This window comes from Mauremys mutica, chromosome 1 (assembly GCF_020497125.1).
Source record: "Mauremys mutica isolate MM-2020 ecotype Southern chromosome 1, ASM2049712v1, whole genome shotgun sequence".
Taxonomy (NCBI): domain Eukaryota; kingdom Metazoa; phylum Chordata; order Testudines; family Geoemydidae; genus Mauremys; species Mauremys mutica.
Genome location: NC_059072.1, coordinates 10862086 through 10886587, shown reverse-complemented (window position 1 = coordinate 10886587; position 24502 = coordinate 10862086). Strand labels below are relative to the sequence as shown.

The 24502-nt window shown below is 42.0% G+C and overlaps 1 protein-coding gene across 3 annotated transcripts in view; it reads left to right on the top strand.

The window, feature by feature from the left end:
• The first annotated feature begins 8142 nt into the window (after positions 1-8142).
• Positions 8143-24502, top strand: part of MKLN1 (muskelin 1) — a 169585-nt gene continuing 153225 nt past the window's right edge. The window contains exon 1 of one of the 3 annotated variants that reach the window (XM_045028871.1): positions 8143-8280. In XM_045028871.1, the coding sequence (XP_044884806.1) occupies positions 8177-8280 (104 nt within the window). In that variant the 5' untranslated portion in view covers positions 8143-8176. Of the gene's footprint in view, positions 8281-18507; positions 18582-24502 lie in introns of those variants that run through there. The other 2 variants (XM_045028886.1, XM_045028878.1) reach the window with 2 other exon arrangements.

Here is a 24502-nt window from a genome sequence, read left to right as displayed (position 1 = left end):
TGACAGAGTGAAATTCTTCTCCCCCTTAATCCACCCATTTAAATTCCCTGTTACCAAATACAGTCTACAGCAAAGGGCGCAAATAAAAACAATATAACCACAGACTCAAGGGACAACCTTGCTGTACCCCAGAAAGTATCTGTAAAGCCCCCCTTTTCCCTGTCATTCGCTAAAGGGATTCATAGTGCATGAACATAAAAGAGCTGTAGCCAGTTAATAAGCTGTGAGGGAATGCCATATTGAGGAAGGACAAACCATAATTAAGGCAGGTTCACTCTGTCAAAAGCTTTGGCCTGATCCAAGGCCAAAACATAACCCTGCCATTTTCCCCATCGCCCAGTTTCAAATACTTCTCGCACACTACACAAAGTGTCTGCCCCTGTATGACCTTTAACTGCCTTAGACTGACTGGGATACAGTCATTTCCTTGCTATTTTCCCCAATCTCTTGGCTACAACAGAAGTCAAAATTTTGTAATCCATGTTCAAAAGGGCAATAGGCCTCCAGTTCCTGATATTTTCCAAATATCCTTTTTTTTTTTGCCAAAAAATCAAAAGGGCTTCATAAAAGAGCCCAATGTGCTTCTAGTCAAGCCATTACTCCTGGAGAAATTTTGCGCCACTGTGAGTGCGCAGAATTCATGTCCCCTGTAGATTTCTTTGCTTCCTCGCAGAAAAGTGGCTTTCTGACAGGGAAGCAAAGGGAAGCTGCAAGAGCAGTCACACCCCCATCCCTAGCAACACAGGTATGTCATTTCAGGTACCTGGAGCAGCTGGCAGAGAGGTAAATCACCGTGGGCCTGGGGACACCTCAGACAGTGGCTCCTACCCTGTGCTGGGATCAGCCGCTAGTCCTGGCTGGGCTGGAGGTGGGAGAAGACAGAACTTCCTCTTCCCCTGAAAGGAGTGGCTGGGACTGTGTCAGACCCACCCCCAGAAACCTCTCCCAGCTGCAGGAAGCTCAGCATCCTCCCATGTTTTTTTCCACCATTGCTTCTCAGCTGCAGGGGGAGGGGCCATGGTATGGGGAGCTGCTCCCCCATCCACCCAGCCCCCATCCATCCAGACCTCCCATACCCAGACACCCCCGCCAAGCCATACCCAAACCTCACCCCATTAAACCTCAACCCCTGCATCTAGAGCCCCCCTGCACCCAGATGCCCTGCCTCCAGACCCCCCCCGAGCTCCCTGCACTCAAACCCCCACCCTGATGAGCTCCACCCCCCTGCACCACCCTGAGTCCCACATCCAGACTCCCATGCCACTGATCCTGAACTAGCTATAAATAGACTCCCACCCCACCAAGCCCCCACCCCCAGCACCCAGACCCCTGCCTGCTGGGTCCCCCACATCCAGACCCTCCCCTCCCCCGCTGAGCCCGAACCACCTTCACCTGGAAGTCCCTGCAGAGTCCCATTGCCCCTGTACCTGGAACGCCCCCAACAAGCCTCTGTGCATCCAGATCCCCCCAAACCTAGACCCCCCCACTGAGCTGCCTGCATCCAGACTGTCTTACACAGAACCCTCTCACCCCACACCTGGACACCCCCCCGACTGAGCACCTTCACACTTGGATCCTACCTGGTTGAGTCTGCCTACCCACACCTTGTACCCCTGGCTCAGAGGGGCAGGGCCCCAGGGTGTTTCTGGGGCAAGCCCAGACCTTGTGCTGTGTCAGGATTGGGTGCAGCCTCACCGCTGAGTCCTTGTCCGGGAGGTAGCAGGGGCCTTCAGGGTGATCTCCCACCTCCATGTAGCCAATGCCATGCTGGAGCCTCCGCATTTATTTATTGACAAATAAAACGTACAGAATTTTGTAGAATTTTAAAATATTGTGTGCCATCATTTTTAATTTTTTGGCACAGAATTTTTTATTTTTTGGCGCAGAATGCCCAATCTGTCACTGAAAGCACATTAGAGTACCATAGAGGGGGGATCCATAAACCTCTCATAAAATTCTTCTGTCAAATCATCGACTCCTGGGGCAGTTCCCTTCTGCACTAACAAGATATCTGCATGAACCTCAATTTCTTCTATTGGCCTCACAAGTGAGTCCTGTTCCTTATCTGCCAATGTTGGAAAATCTGTGATACTATCCAAAAACTGCTGCTGCTGGAAAGGAGGAATGGTTTGTTCCCGAGAGATCTCATTGTAATATTCCTGAACTATCCTCAACATGCCAGCAGAGTCCCTGTGGACATGCCCAGCACTAGGATTCCATAACACCATCATATGCTGCTGTAGTCTCTTTTCCTCACATCCCGCAAATACACCTTTTGTCCTGAAGTCCTTTGCAAATGTATCTGATTCCAGCCATCTCCTTCAGTACTGAACCATTTCCTTCTTAATTGTCTCTAAGACCCTTGCATCTACGTGTTCCCCAGCTTGCAGTCGACTATGAAGATCTCTCAAATGGCTCTGCAGTACTAAACAATGCTTGTAATCAGATGTATACGGACATCATGAAAAGGAATGTAGAGAGGTCACCAGGCTCCTCTTAGTCAGTTCCCACCCTTCTGTCTGGGATGCATAAAACTCGCAAACTGTCTCTTGTTCCATAAAGATGCCTTCAACCTTTCTACATGCCACTGCATTATGAAATAAACAGGTATTTAGTTTCCAATAACCATGGCCAAAGTTCACTGTTCTGTACTCCCTGAGTTTAACTCAGACCAAATGCAGTGATAAGAAAAGTCTACAGGCTGCACTCTGCAGCATCCGCTCACTGAGATAGCTTTCCCAAACACCCTGTCCAATCAATCAACCATTTCCCCTCCAAATAATGTAAATGCCCCCTTCTTCCTTAAATTAGGATGCCCCAAAACATCAAGTCAATGGAATCACACACTGATTGTAAGTTTCAACAGCTCATAATCCTCTGAGTTGCTTTGCTCTGTCAGCCACTGCAGCTAAATAACTAAAATCCCCCATTAAAAACAACTGTCGAACCATTAATATAAAAGGAGCAACCTCTATAAAAAAAAGATCTTTCCTCAGCTTCCAACGCTGCGGGCCGCAGATGTAACACAATGATACTTCACACTCCAATAACAGAAATCCAGTAATAACCCCCTCCTGGCTGTAGTTCTACCACCTTCTGCACCGATATCACGTAAGTATAAAACTACCCCTATTCCATTCGCTTGGTGGACCAGATCAGATGGGTCTCTCCTCCAGTCCCTCTGAGCTACAAAACGTCACACCTAGAACATAGTCTCATTTCCTGGATACCCAGTAGAACCAAATCCTGCCCATCCCAAAACTGAGAGATCATTTGCCTCTGGTGCACACTCGGGATGGGGCACATGTTCTAAATTGCAATTTTCAGTATCATCTAAACAAAGGTTCACAGCTACTTGTGGTCCCCATCTAGCTGACTGCCTTGACGTTGCTATTAAACCCTCTGACTTACCCTCCTCTCTTGTTCTTTTTCCTTTACCCACTTTTTCCTTGCCGACTCGTTCATTTCTCGCAAACTGGGAGACCTCCTGAGTCCCCAGATCTTGATCCCAATTCTGATACACCTCTACCCCGATATAACGCTGTTCTCGGGAGCCAAAAAATCTTACTGCGTTATAGGTGAAACTGTGTTATATCGAACTTGCTTTGATCCGCCAGAGTGCGCAGCCCCTCCCCCTTCCCCAGAGCGCTGCTTTACCGCATTATATCTGAATTCATGTTATATCGGGTCGCGTTCTATTGGGGTAGAGGTGTAGTTCATTCTGAAGTAACTCAGACCCAATAGCCCTTTCCCTCAATGAATGCACGTTTAACGCACCCACAGACTCCTCTCTCTGCTCTTCCTCATCTGCAATAGCACCTAATACAGAAAACTTATGTGTTTGAACTGTGAAAATGCTGTGTGGATTGGACAGTTGTAGGGCACTCTCAGTCACTGTAAGCCCAGCTGTCTCCTTGGAGCCTCTCTTTCCACGTGTGATTTCAAGAAACTCTTCTATTCCTGAAGTTAAGCACATCAAATCCTGTTCCCCAGCTGTCAGGTCTGCCAGACCCATAGCCTGCTAGTCCCTCTGCGGTGGCTAGGATTCCTGCATAACAAATTTCGCCTGTGGATTTTCCTTCCCCAGTTTCTCTTATTCTCCCCCCACCCGCCATCTCTCATTGTGTCCCCCACTTTACTAGTGCTCATGTCCCATCTCTACTGTCCTGGTTCTCAGTGGTTCCCACTCCCTTACCCTGACCCCTTCCCACTCTTGTATCAGCAAAGTACAAGGTCAGTCCTTCCTCCAAAAATAGGAAGGCCTTGCCACTCAGAATGGGGCTTTCTCCAATCCTTGCAGAGCTGTTTGGCATCCTCTGACCCTCTGGCAAAGAAGGGTCATTCTGAGGCTAGGAATGATGTTTTTCTCTATTGTGCCATGCCTTTAGGCTTTGCCTATGAACATGTCCACTTTTCCCACACATGTTGCATCTAATGAAATCCCAGCAATCCTCAGTCTTGTGTGCATTAGAGCAGCAGCACATGCGCTTCCTCACCACAGCCCACACTAAAATGTTCTGTCGGGTCACATGAAAAACATGTGCATAGCTGCCAGGGATACCTACAGCAAGGATAGTCAATAGGCGGACCATGAGCCAAATCCAGACTGCCAGATGCTTTTGAATGGACCCTGAAATCTTTTTATGTACTTATTATTATTATTGTTGTTATTATTTTTGTATTATTTTCTCTAGAGTCTAGACATTGACTATATCTTGACCAATAAATTTGGACCTTGACAAAAAACAATTGACTACCCCTGACCTACAGTAATTCTGCTCAGAACCAATGTAAAATATGTGGAGGAGCTGTTGCATTGTATTATTTACTTGGATAAGTTCAATGGTGCCTTTACATTCATCATTCCAGACCCTAAATAAAACATAAACTTTTACTGGGGCATCACAGAAACAAGGCTCATAACATCAGCTGATAGCGCCACGGGATCCACCAGACAGTGCACAATGACTTCTGCATATGTCTCCACGATCACATCCAAAGAACTTACTCAAGGAGTAAAGCCTCCTTTGGCCCCACCATCTGAGGCTGCAGCTGTCTCGGCTGGAAGAGGAAGCAAGAATGAATTTCACTCTCTCTATCCCCCACATACTCCTCACTGTCGTATCTACTTGAAATATATTGCAGCACACTTGAATGATAAGAGTCAATGTAGGAAGTAAGGTCTAGTGCAGGTGTTGGCAACCTATGGCACGCGTGCCAAAGGCGGCACGCAAGCTGATTTTCAGTGTCACTCACACTGCCCGGGTCCTGGCCACCGGTTCGGGGGGCTCTGCATTTTAATTTAATTTTAAATGAAGCTTCTTAAACATTTTAAAAACCTTATTTACTTTACATACAACAATAGTTTAGTTATATATTTTAGACTTATAGAAACGTTAAAATGTCTTACTGGCACATGAAACCTTAAATCAGAGTGAATAAATGAAGACTTGGCACAGCACTTCTGAAAGGTTGCCGACCCCTGGTCTAGTGAATAGGGTGTTGGACTGGAACTCAAGAGACCTTGGTAAAATGGGGTATCTTGGGGATCTTACCTAACAGGGGTGTTATGAGGATAAAATCCATTAATGATTGTGAGGCGCTCAAACAGTGACATGGGTCATATAAGTACCTAGATAGTTAGTACCAGCCTGTGTTCTGTGTCTGCCGAAAACATCCTGCAAGCCCAACTCTGCACACTTATGAAATTTGCAGCTGACTCTAAACTGTGAGGAAGTGTGGCGAGCACTCAGAAATAACACAGAGGGGGATTAAAGAAATGGATAGAAGTTCAGCAAACAATGCAGTTAAATTCAGCAGAAATGCAGACTAATATGTTTTCATAGATTCCAAGGCCAGAAGGGACTACTGTGATCATCTAGTTTGACCTCCTGTATAGCAGAGGCCATAGAACTGCCCCCAAATCATTCCCAGGGCCGATCTTTTTGAAAAACATCCAATCTCGATTTAAACATTGTCAGCGATGGAGAATCTATCACAAGTCTTGTTTCAATTTCTAATTACTCTCAACATTAAAAATGTATGCCTTATTTCCAGTCTCAGTTTGTCTAGTTTCAACTTTGGGGGGGCAGGAGGATTTGAAATACAGATATTCAATGGAAGGGAGAAACCTGAAAAACAGTAATGGTGCTACACAGCAAGTTAGCTATGAATTTGCAGTGGTGATTTGGTCACAAAGAAAAGGCCAATGCTGAGGTGGACTGCTTATGAAAAAAACAACAGTCAAGAACAGGGAAGTAAAATGTCTTCTCTAAAGGGCTGTGGACCAACCTCACCTAAAATAATACATTCACTTCTAGGCACCACATTATCAGAAAGAGATTTTTAGCTCCTTGGGGTAGGGACTGTCCTTTTTGTTCTCTTTGTACAGTGCCTAGCACAATTGGGTGTTAGTCCATGACTAAGGATCCTAGGTACTATGATAATATAAATAATAAATACTATTAATATATTAAATAACTGGAGGGGATTTAGGGAAGATGAATAAAAAAGATCTTGGCACTGGAAGGACTGACTTATCAGCAAAGAATAAAAGAACGGAATGTGTCCTACTTAGAATCATAGAATATCAGGTTGGAAGAGACCTCAGGAGGTCATCTAGTCCAACCCCCTGCTCAAAGAAGGACCAACACGAAGTAAATCATCCCAGCCAGGCTAAGTGATGACTAGGGAGGGAGAGGAATTCTTTAGTTTAGTAGCTGTGGGTAAAGGAATGATATGAAATTAAGAAAGGGGAAAGTTAGGCTGAATATCACTCTGACATTGAGGTGCACTAGGTTGTGGAAAAGTCTACCAAGGGATGTGGTGGAAACCCCCTCACATGGGACTTTTAAAAATTATTTGTACCGTGGCACCAGATAGGAGCCTCAATCGTGGACCAGAACCCTATTGTGCTAGTTGCTGTACAAACACTGAACAAAAAGGACCCCTGCCCTAAAGATCTTAGACAAGACACTATCAAATGCGTCCTACAGTGGCCAAGGGGAGATGGACTCGATTGTCTAACAGGCCTTGCCCTTTCCATCTCTAACATCTGTGGTATCAGCAGAAATAAATGAGATGGCACACAGCAGCCATGAACCAGCAATGGGTGCTGACGACAAATAGGGTGACCAGATGTCCCAATTTTATAGGGACAGTCCCGATTTTTGGGTCTTTTTCTTATATAGGCTCCTATTACCCCCCACCCCCGTTCAGATTTTTCACACGTGCTGTCTGGTCACGCTAATGAGAAATGATCCTAAGGGACAAAGCCCTGCTTGTGTGGTTTATTTGTTTTATTCGTTTCTTTACTGCCCAGTGCCAGGCAATTCCTCACTATATTGCTGGGCCTCCTAGCAGACACGAGGGCCGGAGCAGGGCTCGGCCTGCCAGAAACCACTTGGGCTTGGATCTCAGCGTGTGTCTGTGAGCCCCCCCGTCTGTCTGTCTGTCCGGGCAGGAGGCCTAGGGTTCAATTTTGTCCTCATCCTGGTCTGGAGGTGCCCACATGCCAGCGCACAATATAAGCAGGTAGCGAGACAAGCCAGGAAAGCCAGACTCCCTGGACGGCCTGGCCTGGCCTGGCTGCCCATCGACAATCGCTGCCTGCAGTGTGGGTCTGTCTGCTGGTTTGTTGTGTCTGCAGCATCTGGCTGCTCGTCGGCACCGTCTGCCTTTCCGCGGTGTGCGCCTGAGGCCGCCCGCGGGGGCTGCAGTCCGGGTCCGCCCGTCTCTCTGCCGTGTGTGTGTGTGTGTGTGTGTCCGGCTGTCACAGCCGGTCTGCGGGCCGGGTCTGCCCGTCTCTGTGTGTGTGTGTGTGTGTGTGTGTGTGTGTGTGTGTGTGTGTGTGTCCGGCTGTCACAGCCGGTCTGCGGGCCGGGTCTGCCCGTCTCTGTGTGTGTGTGTGTGTGTGTGTGTGTGTGTCCGGCTGTCACAGCCGGTCTGCGGGCCGGGTCTGGCGGCTGGTCCGCAGCGTCCGCCCGTCTCTCTGCAGCGGGTCCGGCGGCGCCTGCAGGGTCCGCCTGTCGCTCTGCCAATGACAGACACACGGACCGCGGGCCTCGGGCCTCTCGCCTCCCAGCCCGGCCCGCTCCCCTCGGGCTCGGCGGGGCGGCGGCCCCTTTAAGAGCGGCGGCCCCTCCCCCCCTCCGCCACTGCTGCTGCTGCTGACAAGATGGCGGCGGCGGCGGGGCCCGCGGGTCCGGCCGGGCCCGAGAGCCGGGTGCTGGGCTACACCCTGCACCGCTGGAGCAGCTTCTCCTCCACCTACCTGCCCGAGTGAGTGACCGACCGAGCCGCCGCCGAGACCGCGGCGTCCGCTCCCCGCCGCGCTCTGGGCCTGCGCGGGCCCCGGGGGCAGGGCCGGAGGGCGAGGGCGGGCTGGGGACACGGCTCCTGAGAGGGGCCCGGCTCCGGCTCCGGCGCTGACCCAGCCGGGCCGCGGGCGGAGGAGCCCGGGGCAGGGTGGCCGCTCCCCACCTCCCCCGCCCGGGGTCAGCTCTGCCGGGGCGCTCCCAGCCCGGAGCCGCGCGGTGCCCCCGCCCCGGGCAGCGGGGGGAGAAGAGGCCGGCGCGGGGGTCCGGACCCCGGTGTCCTGATGGCAGATGAGCGGCGGCTGCAGGAAGGGGACACCGGGGTCGGGGGGGGGGGGAACTAGCTTTAACCCGGGGAAGGGGGTGAGCTGGTCACTTCGTCGGTCACATGCGGCCCACCTGACACCGGGGGACAACACCAGGGACTGTCACATCCCTGTGCCCTATTCCTGCCGCTTCGCTCCTCTTCCGGGGGCCTCCGTCCTTTACCTCATTTCACCTCGCGCTTCCAGCCGCTGACATGCTGCCAACCGTGCAGTAAAGGGCTTGTTCGCGCCACACTCTGTCTGTTGTTAGGAGTTTAGTGTTTTCTGTTCCTCGGTTTGGGGTGTGTTTGGTGTGTGTGGGTGTGTGTTTGTTTGTAAGTCGGCTTTAAGGTTCGATCCAGGCTTGAAGAAAGTAGCTCAAAGTTGCGTTTTACTGTAGTCACATAGCATCGTTAATGAATACCGAAGTGGTGAAATCTCGGTGAATGTGAATCTAGGTCATACTGCTCACTAGTTATGACCTGTTAAATTCCGATGGCTGTTGACAGTAAAATGAATAAACTTTATAAGTAGCGTAAAACTATTATGACCTGGATTTATTCTTAGTGATGTCGACCGTGTACCAGTTCAGTTTTGAGTTTTTCATTGATTTTTAAGGTCAGAGTGACCATTATGGTTCTCTATAAAGTGCTCTTGTATGTAAGCAATCTGACCATCTGGATGAAACAGGCCATTAAATTCTGGTTGAAGTTTAAGTCAAGACTGGATGTCAGTCATCTCATCCTCTGTTTCCATTGATTAATTACCATTACTCATGTTCTTAAAAAATGTTTTACTTCAAGTTTACATTTTTTTTAACTTCCAGCCATTGGATCTGGTTATGCCTTTGCAAGTCTGGATTCCTTTAGTGTCAGATATCTTCTTTGTGTATGTACTCCTAGGCTGTGACCAACTCATCTCTTCACCTTTCCTTTGATAAGCCATATAGACTAAACTCTCTCTTTGTAAGGCTTGTTGTCCAGACCTCAAATCTTTCTTGCAGTTGTTTGCTTTAAAAAGATTTGAGAAGCATCCGGGTTGATACCAGAACTGGACAAGGTATTCTAGTAGTCTCACCAGTGCTATTTACAAAAACTCCCCATTGAATAGTTCTGCTTATACAGCCAAGCATCCTCTTAGCCCTCTTTGCCACAGCATCTCATCAGGTGTTCCTGGTTAGAGGCTATCTACAATGCTGCTCTGTTTTTTTTTTTTTTTTTAGAGAGTCTCTGCTCTTCAGGATACAATCTCCCATTCTGTAAATATGACTTGTGTTTGAGGATGTGACACCTTACAATTAACTGTATTAAAATTAGGGCTGTCAAGCGCAAAAAATTAATCACGATTAATGTTACAATTAATCATGCTGTTAATAATAGAATAACATTTATTTAAATATTTTTGGATGTTTTCTACATTTTCAAATATATTTTGATTTCAATTACAACACAATACAATGTGTATAGTGCTCACTTTATATTTTTGATTACAAATATTTGCACTGTAAAAAAACAAAAGGAATAATATTTGTTCAATTAACCTAATACAAGTATTGTATTGCAATAGCTTAATTATGAAAGTTGAACTTACAAATGTAGAATTATGTACAAAAAAGGTATTAAAAATAAAACAATGTACGACTTTAGAGTCTACGAGTCTACTCAGTCCTACTTCAGCCAATTACTCAGACAAACAAGTTTGGTTACAATTTGCAGGAGACAATGCTGCCCGCTTCTTGTTTACAATGTCAGCTGAAAGTGAGAACAGGTGTTCGCATGGCACTGTTGTAGCTGGTGTTGCAAGACATTTACGTGCCAGGTGTGCTAAAGATTCATATGTCCCTTTATGCTTCAACCACCATTCCAGAGGATATGCATCCATGCTAATGATGGTTCTGCTCGATAACGATCCAAAGCAGAACGGACCGATGCATGTTCATTTTCATCATCTGAGTCAGATGCCACCGACAGAAGGTTGATTTTTCTTTTTTGGTGGTTTGGATTCTGTAGTTTTCAAATCTGAGTGTTGCTCTTTTAAGACTTCTGAAAGTATGTTCCACACTTTATCCCTCTCAGATTTTGGATGGCACTTCAGATTCTTAAACCTTGGGTCCAGTGCTATAGCTATTTTTAGAAATCTCACAATGGTACCTTCTTTGCATTTTGTCAAATCTGTAGTGAAAGTGTTCTTAAAATGAACAACATGTGCTGGGTCATCATCTGAGACTGCTATAACATGAAATATTTGGCAAAATGCAGAACAGGAGAAATACAATTTTCCCCCAAGGAGTTCAGTCACACTTAATTAATGCATTATTTTTTTAACGAGCATCATCAGCATGGAAGCATGACCTCTGGAATGGTGGCCAAAACATGAAGGGGCATATGAATGTTTAGCGTATCTGGGATGTAAATACGTTGCAACACTGGCTACAGAAGTGCTATGCGAACAACTGTTCTCACTTTCAGGTGACATTGTAAATTAGAAGTAGGCAGCAGTATCTCCCGTAAATGTAAACAAACTTGTTTGGTTGAACAAGGAGAATGAGTGGACTTTGTTTTGTTTTTGACTGCAGTTATGTAACACAAATAATCTACATTTGTAAGTTACACTTTCATGGCTGAGATTGCACTACAGTACTTGTCTGAGGTAACTTGAAAATTACTATTTCTTTTGTTTATCATTTTTACAGTGTAAATATTGGTAATAAAAAAATAAAGTGAGCATGTACACTTTGTATTTTGTGCTGTAAGAAATCAATATACCTGAAAATGTAGAAAAAATCCAAAAATATTTAATACATTTCAATTGGTATTCTGTTGTATAGCAGTGTGATTAATTTTTTTGAGTTAATCATGTGAGTTAACTGTGATTAATTGACAGCCCCCATTAAAATGTATGTTTTAGTGTGCCCAGATTACTAGCAATCTGGATTACTCTGTATTGGTGACACGTCCATACATTCTTATAATTTTTTTGTTGTATAAAATTATTGCTGTTAAAGTTTGCATGTGTTCTTCCAGATCATTGATAAATATTGAATAGTTGGGCTGAGAATGTTCCTAGTGGTAATGGACTAAAACCCCTCACTTGATGATTTCACAATAACTGCTATGTTTGGAGACCTAACAAATGTGATACTAAATGTAAAGGCAAGGAGCAGTCCTTTACCTGGCTGCAGGCTAACGTATTCAGCCAGTACTTGGCAGTCCTCTCACCTGTTTGGCAGTTTAGACTCACCTTTGGCACTCAGCATGATTTTAAATGTAAAACAAAATTATGAAATGCAAAATCCTTGTCCCTGCTGGCCAGTTAGAGCCCTGCTAGCAACAGTTTTTTGAATACGAGTGGGGATGTGAGTCCATTGTTGACTTAAATTGGTAAGTGGTTAAAATGTAGAAGGCTTGGAACTGAAGTTTAATTTTTAAACAGTTAACATGATTCTAGGTATTCTCCCCGAATATTACACAAATACCTATTGGTAACATTCAGATAACTCTCTGGTTGCTTTCTGTTAGTATGGGGATGGGGCCAGGAGGCTGGAATTACAGCCAGTAGTTGGCAGTCCACTCACCTGTTTGGCAGTGACAATAGGGACAGCTTCTTTGGGGACTTTTTGTTTATTTGTTTGGCGGAGGTTAGTGATTGCAATAACTACTAGTTTAGCAGAATCTGAAGTCAGACTCTTTACAAATAGGTTTTGTCTCTGTGCTTATAGATAGCCTTCCAAATATCACTCAAGGAAGTACTCTCTCGAATTTGCAGAAGGACAGCTCCAGTATCTTTTACAGCTTTTCCTGAGTTTCCCAAGCAGTCAAATGAAGTTAATGATGTTCAGGACACTTTTGCTGTTGCTATTCAGAACTCCATGGGCAGCAGCGAGGGTGTCAAGAATCCAGGAATCATGTCATTGATTCTGTTGGTTCTTGGGAAAGTTAAAAGTTGTTGCCTGGTAAATTGAGTCTAGAACAAATTTATACACTCATTGCTGGATCACTGTATTTCAAGTGTCAGAGGGGTAGCTGTGTTAGTCTGGATCTGTAAAAGCAGCAGAGAGTCCTGTGGCACCTTATAGACTAACAGACGTATTGGAGCATGAGCTTTCGTGGGTGAATACCCACTTCGTCGGATGCATGTAGTAGAAATTTCCAGGAGCAGGTATATATAGGCAAGCAAGAAGCAGTAGTGCCTAGTTTAGTCATTGTTTTATGGTGCTGGAGTAGCTTGATGCTTGCAAGACAAGAATCAAAACTGGACTTTCCTTCCATCTCTTGCTCTGACTCACTGTAGACTGGCCAAAGAGCTGGCAGGCTCAGCCCCCGGGAAGAAAGGGCTGTCTCATGTTGCTGACAAGTTTGCTGTGACTTTTTCCACCACTAAATATCCCATATTTTTTTCTGTAAAGCGATAAAACTAGGAAATTCCCTTCAGGGTTTTTATTAAGTGAAACAGAAAAGGTGTACTGTGTTTCACTTCATAAGCATGTATATTCTTCAGACATAAAACGTCATAGATCGAGTCCAGTCCCCTGCCCTCATGGCAGGACCAAATACTGTCTAGACCATCCCTGATAGACATTTATCTAACCTACTCTTAAATATCTCCAGAGATGGAGATTCCACAACCTCTCTAGGCAATTTATTCCAGTGTTTAACCACCCTGACAGTTAGGAACTTTTCCTGATGTCCAACCTAAACCTCCCTTGCTGCAGTTTAAGCCCATTGCTTCTTGTTCTGTCCTTCGAGGCTAAGGTGAACAAGTTTTCTCCCTCCTCCTTATGACACCTTTTTAGATACCCGAAAACTGCTATCATGTCCCCTCTCACTCTTTTCTTTTCCAAACTAAACAAACCCAGTTCTTTCAGCTTTCCTTCATTGGTCATGTTCTCTAGACCTTTAAGCTTTCTTGTTGCTCTTCTCTGGACCCTCTCCAGTTTCTCCACATCTTTCTTGAAATGCGGTGCCCAGAACTGGACACAATACTCCAGTTGAGGCGTAACCAGCGCAGAGTAGAGCAGAAGAATGACTTCTCGTGTCTTGCTCACAACACACCTGTTAATGCATCCCAGAATCACGTTTGCTTTTTTTTGCAACAGCATCACACTGTTGACTCATATTTAGCTTGTGGTCCACTATAACCCCTAGATCCCTTTCTGCCGTACTCCTTCCTAGACAGTCTCTTCCCATTTTGTATATGTGAAACTGATTTTTCGTTCCTAAGTGGAGCACTTTGCATTTGTCTTTGTTAAACTTCATCCTGTTTACCTTAGACCATTTGTCCAGATCATTTAGAATTATGACCCTGTCCTCCAAAGCAGTTGCAATCCCTCCCAGTTTGGTATCATCCGCAAACTTAATAAGCGTACTTTCTATGCCAATATCTAAGTCGTTGATGAAGATATTGAACAGAGCCGGTCCCAAAACAGACTCCTGCGGAACCCCACTTGTTATACCTTTCCAGCAGGATTGGGAACCATTAATAACTACTCTGAGTACGGTTATCCAGCCAGTTATGCACCCACCTTATAGTAGCCCCATCTAAATTGTATTTGCCTAGTTTATCGATAAGAATATCATGCGAGACTGTATCAAATGCCTTACTAAAGTCTAGGTATACCACATCCACCGCTTCTCCCTTATCCACAAGACTCGTTAGCTTTCTTTGATAGGATATCAGATTGGTTTGACATGATTTGTTCTTTACAAATCCATGCTGGCTATTCCCTATCACCTTACCTCCTTCCAAGTGTTTGCAGATGATTTCCTTGATTACTTGCTCCGTTATCTTCCCTGGCACAGAAGTTAAACTAACTGGTCTGTAGTTTCCTGGGTTGTTTTTATTTCCCTTTTCATAGATGGGCACTATATTTGCCCTTTTCCAGTTTTCTGGAATCTCTCCCATCTCCCATGATTTTCCAAAGATAATAGCTAGAGGCTCAGATACCTTCTCTGTTAGCTCCTTGAGTATTCTAGGATGCATTTCATCAGGCCCTGGTGACGTGCAGGCATCTAACTTTTCTAAGTGATTTTTAACTTTTTTAAATTTTATCTTCTAAACCTACCCCCTTCCCATTAGCAGTCATAAATTGTACAGAATTGTTTTAGTCTGGGGGAATTCTGCACCACTGCACATGTCCCCTGCAGATTTTTTTTTCCCTGCAGAAAATACATTCTGCTGGAGAGGTGCTGCAGTTATGCCTCTTGCCCACCAGGGGTTGCGATGGCACCAGAACAGAGGGTACCTGGCTCACCCGCCGTAGCAGGTACTTTTCTGTATTTTTTTTTCCCCACACATACCCAACAGCCCTCCAGGTTCACTCCCAGGCTCCTTCCCAGCAATTACTTCCTTCTCCCTCAGTTGCTCCTTTTCCCCTGACTTCCCCCAAGACTTTGTACTGTTTTTGCGGGGTGCGGTGAATATGCTTCTGTATTGTAATTTAAATGAATTATTACTCAAAGCTCTGTATTAATATGCCTAGTAAGGAATCTATTCATCAAAAAACATTTCCTGACTCTCTTTTGTTGCCTGTATTGTTAGACATATTTGCTGACAAGTATTTTGAAATAATTGAAACTGGCATGATTATATTATGTTGCTTTGACAAATAAAATATGCAGAATTTTTAATGTTCTGGTGCAGAATTCCCCCCAGGAGTAAACTAGTATCTACCATTCTTGTATTTACCCTTAGATGTGGATACACTTGCTTTTTCACAATCTAACCTATTAAAAAGTTTTGATCAGAACAATCAAAGTGCTAAGAATGTGCTTGATTGACTCTGAGCTGGCTGGAGTGACATTTTGTTTTCTTTTTTTGAAAACCGGTAACATTCTGAATTCAGCTGTCTTGTTTTTTGAGATTATATCTCCACGGTTTTTCTAAACAACTGATGCAACAAGCTTCTTCATAGACTGAGTCGAAAGTTGTATCTTAATTTTAAATGGTAAAAGGAGGAACTCACTTATGTTCCATTAGTCACAAATCAGCTTTTTCTTGTTCTGAACTCAACCTTTGATTTGTGATCAGTCAAGACTAAGTATGAAAAGTTCCTGAAACTTGTTTTTGGACTTTCCTTAAGTAGTTCCAGTTCTTTATTAATTAGGTGAAAGCAGATTTCTATTTGGACTGCAACAGTAGTGTCATCAGATTGCAGTCTGTCAGGTTCCTCTGAAAATGCCTTTGTTGGCTTTTACAGTAGAACTCAGAGCTATGAACACCTCTGGAATTGAGGTTGTTCGTAACTCTGAAATGTTCTTAACAAAATGTTATGGGTGTTTTTTCAAAAGTATTCAGCTGAACATTGACTTAATACAGCTTTGAAAGTTTACTATGTAGAAGACAAATGCTGCTTTTAACCATCTTAATTTAAATGAAATCAACAGAGAAACAGTTTCCTTACCTTATACAATCTTTTTTAAATCTTTCCCTTTATATTTTTAGTAGTTTACATTTAACACAGTACTGTATTTATTTTTTGTTTGTTTGTTTTCTGCTGCTGCCCGATTGCATACTTCCAGTTCCAAATTAGGTGTGTGGTTGACTGGTCAGTTGATGATAATTCTGGTGTTCGTAACTCTGAGGTTCTACTGTATATGTTTAGTGCTGTTATGTAGAGTCCATTAGGCAAAAAGCATGCTGTATTTTGATCCTTGTACGCAGTGCAAATGTCAACATACTTAATGACAGTTGGATGCAAATGTAGAGAAACAATTTTCCTGAGTGTCTCAGTCTCTGCATTTCATCCATCCGTCTGCCCTCTTTCAGTCAATTATGCTGCTAATGGCAATTGTGGAAGAATGTTTGAACTACCACAATGTGCTTTAGATTTCTTTAGGTCTTAATACTTTCTCAGTGAGCTGAAGTGTGCTCTCCATTGATATGTCAGAAGTTTAGATGGTTGTACCTAAATTTTCATCCTTATTTCATTTTTATTTTCAAAGTAAATGAAACCGTATCATGCTTTTATCTGCATTCTTGGATGGCATCTTCAGCAGCTTCTATGCAAATGAGGTTTTCCTTTTAATGTATAGAATCACTTCTATTAAATAGGAACACATTTTTTTCCCTTTAGAGATTGTATAGTACCTACTGGGTCAATTCTCAATTTCAGCAAGTGATATGAATTAGTGTACCTGATTCTTTTATTCCTCAGTTCTTTCCCTAGCTTTTCTGTTGCTGCAGCTAGTAGTGAACCAGCAAGTTTAAATCATTCTGAAAGAGTATATCCAGGGCAAAGTGCTTGAACAATTTAAATAAATGGATTTTTCTAAACGTTATAAAAGAAAGATGCAACTTGAAGTTCAAGTCTGCCTTTTTTTATGGCATAATCACTGATGAAGCTTTACTGTACTTTTGGGTGTTGAAGATGAGCAGAGACCACTCCTGAATTCAGTTGACATGGAATTGCTACTGGAAACTTGGAACCAGACACTTGTCCTGGCAATATTTTGATAGTGGCATATTCCTTGCTGGGTCATAAAAAACTGTGTTCTGGTCTTCTATGTCAATAGACAAGTTTCCTTCAATAATGAATTTGACCTTGAGTTATCCAGAGCAACTGATTATTTTTTTTTTTTACTCGATATGAGCATGAACTTCTTCCATCTTACTACTTAACAGCTTTTGTCAACGTTTACATTTTACTTTAGAAAACTTATCTATTTTTATTTCTTTAGTTTATTCAGTTGATTGTGTTTTAAAAGCATAGGAAGACGTTGGAAACAGTCAGATAAAAACTCACACTATTTGATAGTGTTTGTTAATCCCTATGCACTAATGTTAATCCCTGTTTTCAGTATTGATCAGCTTTAACATTTATTGTTGGAATCAAACAACCATAGAGTGAATTCTGACACTGACTAGTGCAAAATAAGATGTCAGCTTTATCACATTATTAGATGCACAACCCACCTTGAAGTTGTTCCTAGATTCTACCAAACCATGTGCTTTTAATAGTTCAGGAAAAGGAGGAAGAGGGTAAAATCAATACTAAATGAAGTGATTCTGTCCATTAGTCATGCCTTGCTCTTTCTTCAGTGACTCCACCCATTTCCCTTCCCCACAAGACTGTTCTAGAACTTGATTTATTGTTTCCTAGTAGTCATATAAAAACCCTATGTGTTTTTAATAACTTCCGTTTTAGACTTGGTAAAGTTCTCAGTCACAGACTGAAGCTGGAACCTGATGATTATAGCATCAAAAACATTTTAAAGATCTTTACATGAATACGTCAGGGTAACCAAGGAATTGAAAAAAGTTAGAGAGGTCCTATCCATGGAATAACTAATTAAAAGCACTGGAGAGTCTGGGAGGTTCACAAAGCTGCAAGCAGCTTCATTATCAGTTGGTCCATGGCTCTTATGGAGTAGGCAAATTCTTCAAAGTGTTCACTTTTTCCTAACATCAGCCTTACCTGGGTTCACTTTAACCTGGATGGTGGGTCTTCTCAAGGCATTGGGAAGTCTAGGAGATAGTGCTGCTTAAATCTGATTTGAAGGATGTGTTGAGCAGAGTATCATCTTCATATTGCTGACATTTTATACTGTGGGGTCTTGCTAGATTCCCAAGTGTTACGGTTGCTGCAGTAAGATGGGGGACAGGATAGAGCTTTACTGGACTTGGTAGATGAATCCTCTGGGAGTGTTGGAACAGTTCCCCATCACACCTGTCTGGGTTGGTCTGAGAGAAGATTCTGACAGTTTTAGGATGAACACTTATAGTTTCTTGAAGGGAGATAGAAGAATGTGGTGGTCATCAGCTGTGTTGAATGCCACATATAGGCCCAGTAGGTTAAGTATGCATTTCTGTGGACAGAAGGATATCATTCACAAGGGAAACAAGTAATGTGTCTATGCCATGCCTTGGCCTGAACCCTGACTGAGGTGGCTCCAAGGCTGTGAAGGATGTTAAGTGGGTCTGGAGATGATTCTAAGCAAGCTAATCAAGAAGATACCATAGGAAGGTGAGGCTTAACATAAGGTGATAATTAGTCAAGGTCACCTGTGCAGAGTACTAATTTCTTTAGGACTAGCTGGAATACAGTTTCTTTAGGGTGGGAGGTAGCATTTTCTCTTTAAGGGAAATATTTAGTCTTTTTTGGTGGGCCCCAGGAGATCTTTCACTAGCCAGGAGGAACCAAGATCAATCACATATGATGGACTTGATTGTTGTTAGCGCTTGTGCTATTTGTCTGTAAACCTGAGAGAATTGGATGCGCTGGTGTTCGTTTAATCTGAAAAAGGACTATGTGGGATGCAGAACCTGAGTGCCTTCTCCTATCTCTGAGCAAGTGGGACATGTGTTCCAGTGGTTCTGGGAATTGGCCTGTGGAAGGTGCAGGCTCTCCCTGTGAATAAGTAAATGGCGGCAGCAGCAGCAGTTAGAGCAACAATATCTCAGGAACCCTATTGTGAACATCTTACTTTGCTTTAATGGAGATGCAAATCTCTGAAGGCAGATGGCAGTGGGTGGACCTTGAGAAGTGAATGGCCTGCAGAAAAAGGGGGTCACCGAGGAACTGTATTTTTGTATACATTTAAATGCATATGTATGTATTTACCAAGTATTAACATAGATGAAGGCTGAAGTTAAAAAGAAATGGAAATAGGGAGGGGTTTTAGGAAAATATCCCCCTCAATACTCCTAATTGAATCAGCTTAGATAGTGCACTATTTGATGTTCCATTTAATTGTGTAGCTATATCACCGTTAGCTTTGTATTTGGAGTATACTGACTTCAAATCAAATCAGTACACATTTTAGAAACCAATTTTTAACTCTTCTGTAACAGTCTTTACCTATTTGATGTATTAAAAGTATAAGCTAACTGCTTGAAAGGTTGTAATACTTTCTGGTAACACATACCTGCTTTCTTTAATCAGTGTTTTACTAAATTACACTTCTTCAGAGATTTCATTGTTAATTAATATAAATTAGCAAGTGCTATATATCTTATTTATTAGATCTTTATATTTAAACTTCCACCTCGTTTTTGTTCATTGCTTAGCAAAGGAAGGCTGTTTTCCTCTCCCCTGCATTTTCTACATCCAGTTGGTTTCTCAGATTAGGATGAAGTAGTCCAAAATTAAAAAATGAAATTTCAACACCTTTAGAACAGACTCCTCTTGGAAAATAAGCAGGATTGTCACTTCCATTAACTCATGACCAATGTGGCTGGCCAGTGATTTCTACTTTTTAGTTATGACTACCTGATAGTGTGTCAATCTTGGTCGTCATCCTTCATGTCAGTAACCCACTTCTCAGGATGCTATTTCATTGTTGCTATCAATCCCCTATCTTTTTGGTCTTTTTACATGCATGTGATCGTCTTGGAACACTAGTGAATGATACTGGAAGCTCTTAAAAATATCCCCAGATGGATCTCTTTAAACCTGGAGACATGGTAGGTTTCCTCCAAAATGATGGGTACTACAATGTACGCTCTAGCTTAATCACAATTTATTAGACTTGTTCCAGGAATTACTGTAGTGATATTCTGTGTCCTGTGTCATACAGGAGGCCAGAATACGTGGGTCCCTTCTGGTGTTAAAATCTGTTAATTATTGATATAATACTGTTAAAACTAGTCATTTCTGCACAATTTACATAAAAAGTAACTGTATTCAAATTAAATATTCTTGATTGTTCTCCAGTTGAAAAAGTATTATCGAAGTGTGTTTCTACAAATGGAAACAGTTACTGAGACTATAAAGACTAGCAGCCATCCTATAGTCCAGCTATAAAATTCCTTTATCCATTCTGTCCAGGTTAAGAACCTAAGTGCTTACAGGTTCAGAGCCCTAGATTGAGGCTCATTGAGGCAGGGACTCTCTGTGTTTATACATCACCTAGTGCAGTGGGACTGCAATCCCTATTAGGGCTTTTTTATGCTGTTGCAAAATAAATTAGTAGTATTCTTTAGGATATTAAAGATTAGAAATGTGAGAAGAACCTCAGGGGATCTAGCAAAGCTAACTGAATGACAACGTTATGGCAAATGAAAATCCATTGTGATTAAATGCCAGGTCAACATGAGGAGGAATAATTTAAATAAACTGTAAACGTCACTATGTTCCAAACTAACTGTAACCACACAGGAAAGACTTGGGTATCGTATTCAGCTCGATTAAAAACAGCTGCTCCATGCTTAGCAGTGTTCAAAAAAAGCAAACAAAGTTTAGATATACAAAGAACGGAATTAAAAAAAATGGTCATTATTTAGATTGAAGGTAACTCTCACCAGGAGTGCTGTGTTCAATTCTGGTTACCCCATCTAAAGAGAGTATAAATAGATAGGGTCCAAGGAAAGTCACAAAAATGGTTATGTAACTGAGTCTTTTGTATGAGGAGAGATTGAAATATTAGGACTGTTTAAAGACGGGGGGTGACTAAATGGGACATGATAGAAATATACAAAATTAATCTGGGGTTTAGAGATAAGTAAGAAAATTGTTCTTACTTATCTTTTCCAATAACGGATGAACAAGGGGACAGCCAATGGAATTGAAAAGTAGAAACTTTAAAACTGATGAAAGTAAATTAGACTTTAGGCAATAAACAATTAACCTCTGGCAGTCATGGCTGCAGTATATTGAGGCCAAGAGTTTAGCGAGATTAAAAAAAAAAAGCTCAGTTTCTGGATAATGAGGACATATACAGTTACATTATTAGAGTCAAAAGCCTAACACTTCATTATAGAATCAGCCACTGAGTGACCAGATCATAAAGAAACTTTCCAATTGGCAATGGGATTCTTGCTTTTTCTCTGAAGTACGTGGTACAGGCTGCTGTTGGAAACAAGTTACTGATCCAGTTAGTACATTGATCTGATTCAATATGGTGGGACCAATGATTCTGTTAGTCTGATAATCAGCCTTTTCTGGGGTTAAATTTTTATTGAAACACTTTTTTCTTAAAAAGATGGCTGCTTTTCCTACTGGGTAACAATGCCAACTGATTATTTAGGGACCAAATTAGTAATATGGGTTCAAAACCTGCAGGGTTTATGAAGAATTTCCAGCTCCTGATTAATTATGGTCTCCTGTTTTTCACATGTAATACTTGAAAATGTTTTCCTCTTACTTATTACACAGATATTCTTACACTACTTTATTGTACTCTGCAAAGTTTAGAGTTGCTGGATTTCTAGTAGCATCTCTTCATTGGTGATGCAAAAGAACCATTAAGATGTAAGAAAAGCTGGTTCTGGGTGAGAGTAAGGATAACTTACTTCAGGTATTTGCTTTTCATGGCTGAGTTTGATCAATTAATCACCTTAATCTGTACTACTTCTGAAGATGTACCTGGTAAGAAAACTGTCAAGTATAAATTAAAGGTGGGTTGTGATGCCAGGGGATCTTGCAACTTCTTCCCCTGGGTTATTACGTTTTACCTGAATAATGATTTTCTATTGACTAGTTGTGGGGGGAGAGACTTTTCAAGCTATTAGGGCAGATTTCAAAGCACAAAAAAACTTGTCTTCAGGTAAAAATAACAGGGGTGGAACAAAACCTTACTATGTGGCAGAATTTTTCGAAGTACACTTTGAAGACAACCTGGTATGAAATTAATTTTCAGGGTGAATTTTTTGAGTTCAAAATCCAATTGAACAAAGTAAAACACAACCATAATTTCATTGTAATTGAACATAACTGTATACTAACAATTTATTTAAAATAGCATATATGATTGTTAAATACGGTAACTCCTAGAGCGAGGATCATGTTTTCACAGAACAACTTCCTCAGGTGGAAATGCACTTTATTCAGAATTAGTTTGCACGTTTTAGCACATTGGGGAATTAAATTTGACTTCACTGTACTTAGAATTTCACTGATCAGTTTCTGTAAATGAGTCTTACTGTACTTGTTTATTTCTAAATGCTTTATAGGCAAGTCTTGAGCATGCAGTGTATTTGGGAGAGTTAAGAACGAAGCTATAAGGCTGGTATATGTTAACAGGTGTGGTTATGGCAGAGATTGTATATAAGTGAACAGCTCTTAAATCAGATTTATGAAAGCAGGAATTCACCTTCCTATGTAGTGAAAAGTTAATAGTATTGTGATGCTTGTGTAAGAGCAAGCTACAGTATTGCAGAATCACTGCTGAATGTCTTAAAATTCTTTCTTAACTTTCATTAAAAGCTTACTTTATGGATATTTTTGTTTGACAGTTGCCCAACTTCTTTGGAGAGCTTACAAAATTATTCAAAGAATGACCGGAGATTCACACAGATGTATGTTGTCTGTTGCATTACTCTGTTTTTCTGGCAATACCAAGAGATGGTTTCTGTATAGATGAAACACAAGAATGGAAATGCGTAGCTTAGATGCTCCTGTAGTGTCTTAAATATGTCATGACTCTGTGTTAAGCCTAAACTATTAGTAGAAGTTTGAGAATGCAAGAGATAGAGCTTAAGTCAAAAAAGACTCGGGGCCTGATTCTCCTTTCTTGCTGGTGTAAATTAGGAGTAACTCCATTTGGTGTAAGTCAGGAAGAACACTAGTTATCCCTTTGTCTAACTTGATACTGTGTTCATCTTTATTCTGAAGGTGACACAGAAAAATGTAAACCTCATTAATCTGATTAATTCTTTTAAAAATAAAACAAGTCTTGTAAATAGGTTTAATAGTGCATCACAGCTTTGAAGCTACATAAATTTATAGTAAATTTATTTGGGTTCATGAAAAGAAAGAACTAATGAGGAATTAACTCTGAAGGTGCTCTTGGGAACCTCTTAGCTGTAATGCACAATGTGAGCACAAGCTCTACTATTCTGAACAGCAAGTTTGTTTATGGAAAACATTGTAGCAATACAAGCCACCTATTTGTTTTGCTCCATATCCTTAAGAAATTAGAAATGGGCCTATAAAATTCCCTGTAAAGCTAAATTTGGTTCTTTCATTAAGAAAACTGCATAATTGGGTCACAACACAAGTTTTAAAAGGTACAGAAACTTACGGTACTTCTTTTATAAGAGGCAGCCTGTATGCAATTCTGGACTGAAGTTGCTGTAGCAGCAAATACTGTGCTAGCTTTGTTTTGTTAAATGTTGTCATTAGCAACTTACAGTGAGTGCTGCTGTTTCATGGAACTCTTGGGAAGTATATTTGAACTAAATTTCTTAGTCTGTAATTATTTTACTTGTATTTTTCCATTAATTAAAATATGGATTTTTTTACCTTGGAGTTAATCTAATCTTTTTTTTTTCTTTTAATATCAGTTAGTTGCTGAGGAAATGGTTAAATCTCTCTTATTACAAACATTTATGAACAGAATCGCAACACTCTTGTATATCCTGGATGATTGAGGGGCAAGGCTGGGAGGGTGGCAGGGTAGACGTACGTCATGCTTCCCAACTGGATTTTGGGTTGGTGGAGATGAGAAATAGGAGCAGTGGATTACTGAAGAAATGTATGTGATCATCCTTTTGTGTCGATATTTTGGGGGCATCAGCTAATTCTTTGCTCCGCTAGTAGATTTGCTGATGTAGATTTTTCTCATTTTGAGGACTGTGGAAAGGTACTTTCAATAGATTAATAGATTTTTAAGGCCAGAAGGGACTGTTTGTGAAAATCTAGTTTGATTTTCTGCATAACGCATGCCATAGGATTTCCTTGTCAGTTCCTGCCTCGAGTCCAGTAGCTGTGCTTGAACTAAAGAATAGCTTTTAGTAAAACATCCAATCTTGATTTTAAAAAATGGCCAGTGATGGAGAATCCACCACAACCCTGGGTAAGTTGTTCCAATAGTTAATTCTCCCTCAGTGATAAATTCAGACTAGAAATACAGCCCAAACTTTTATCTGGCTTCATCTTCCAGTCATATAATAAGAACGGCCATACCGGGTCAGACCAAAAGTTCATCTAGCCCAGTGTCCTGTCTT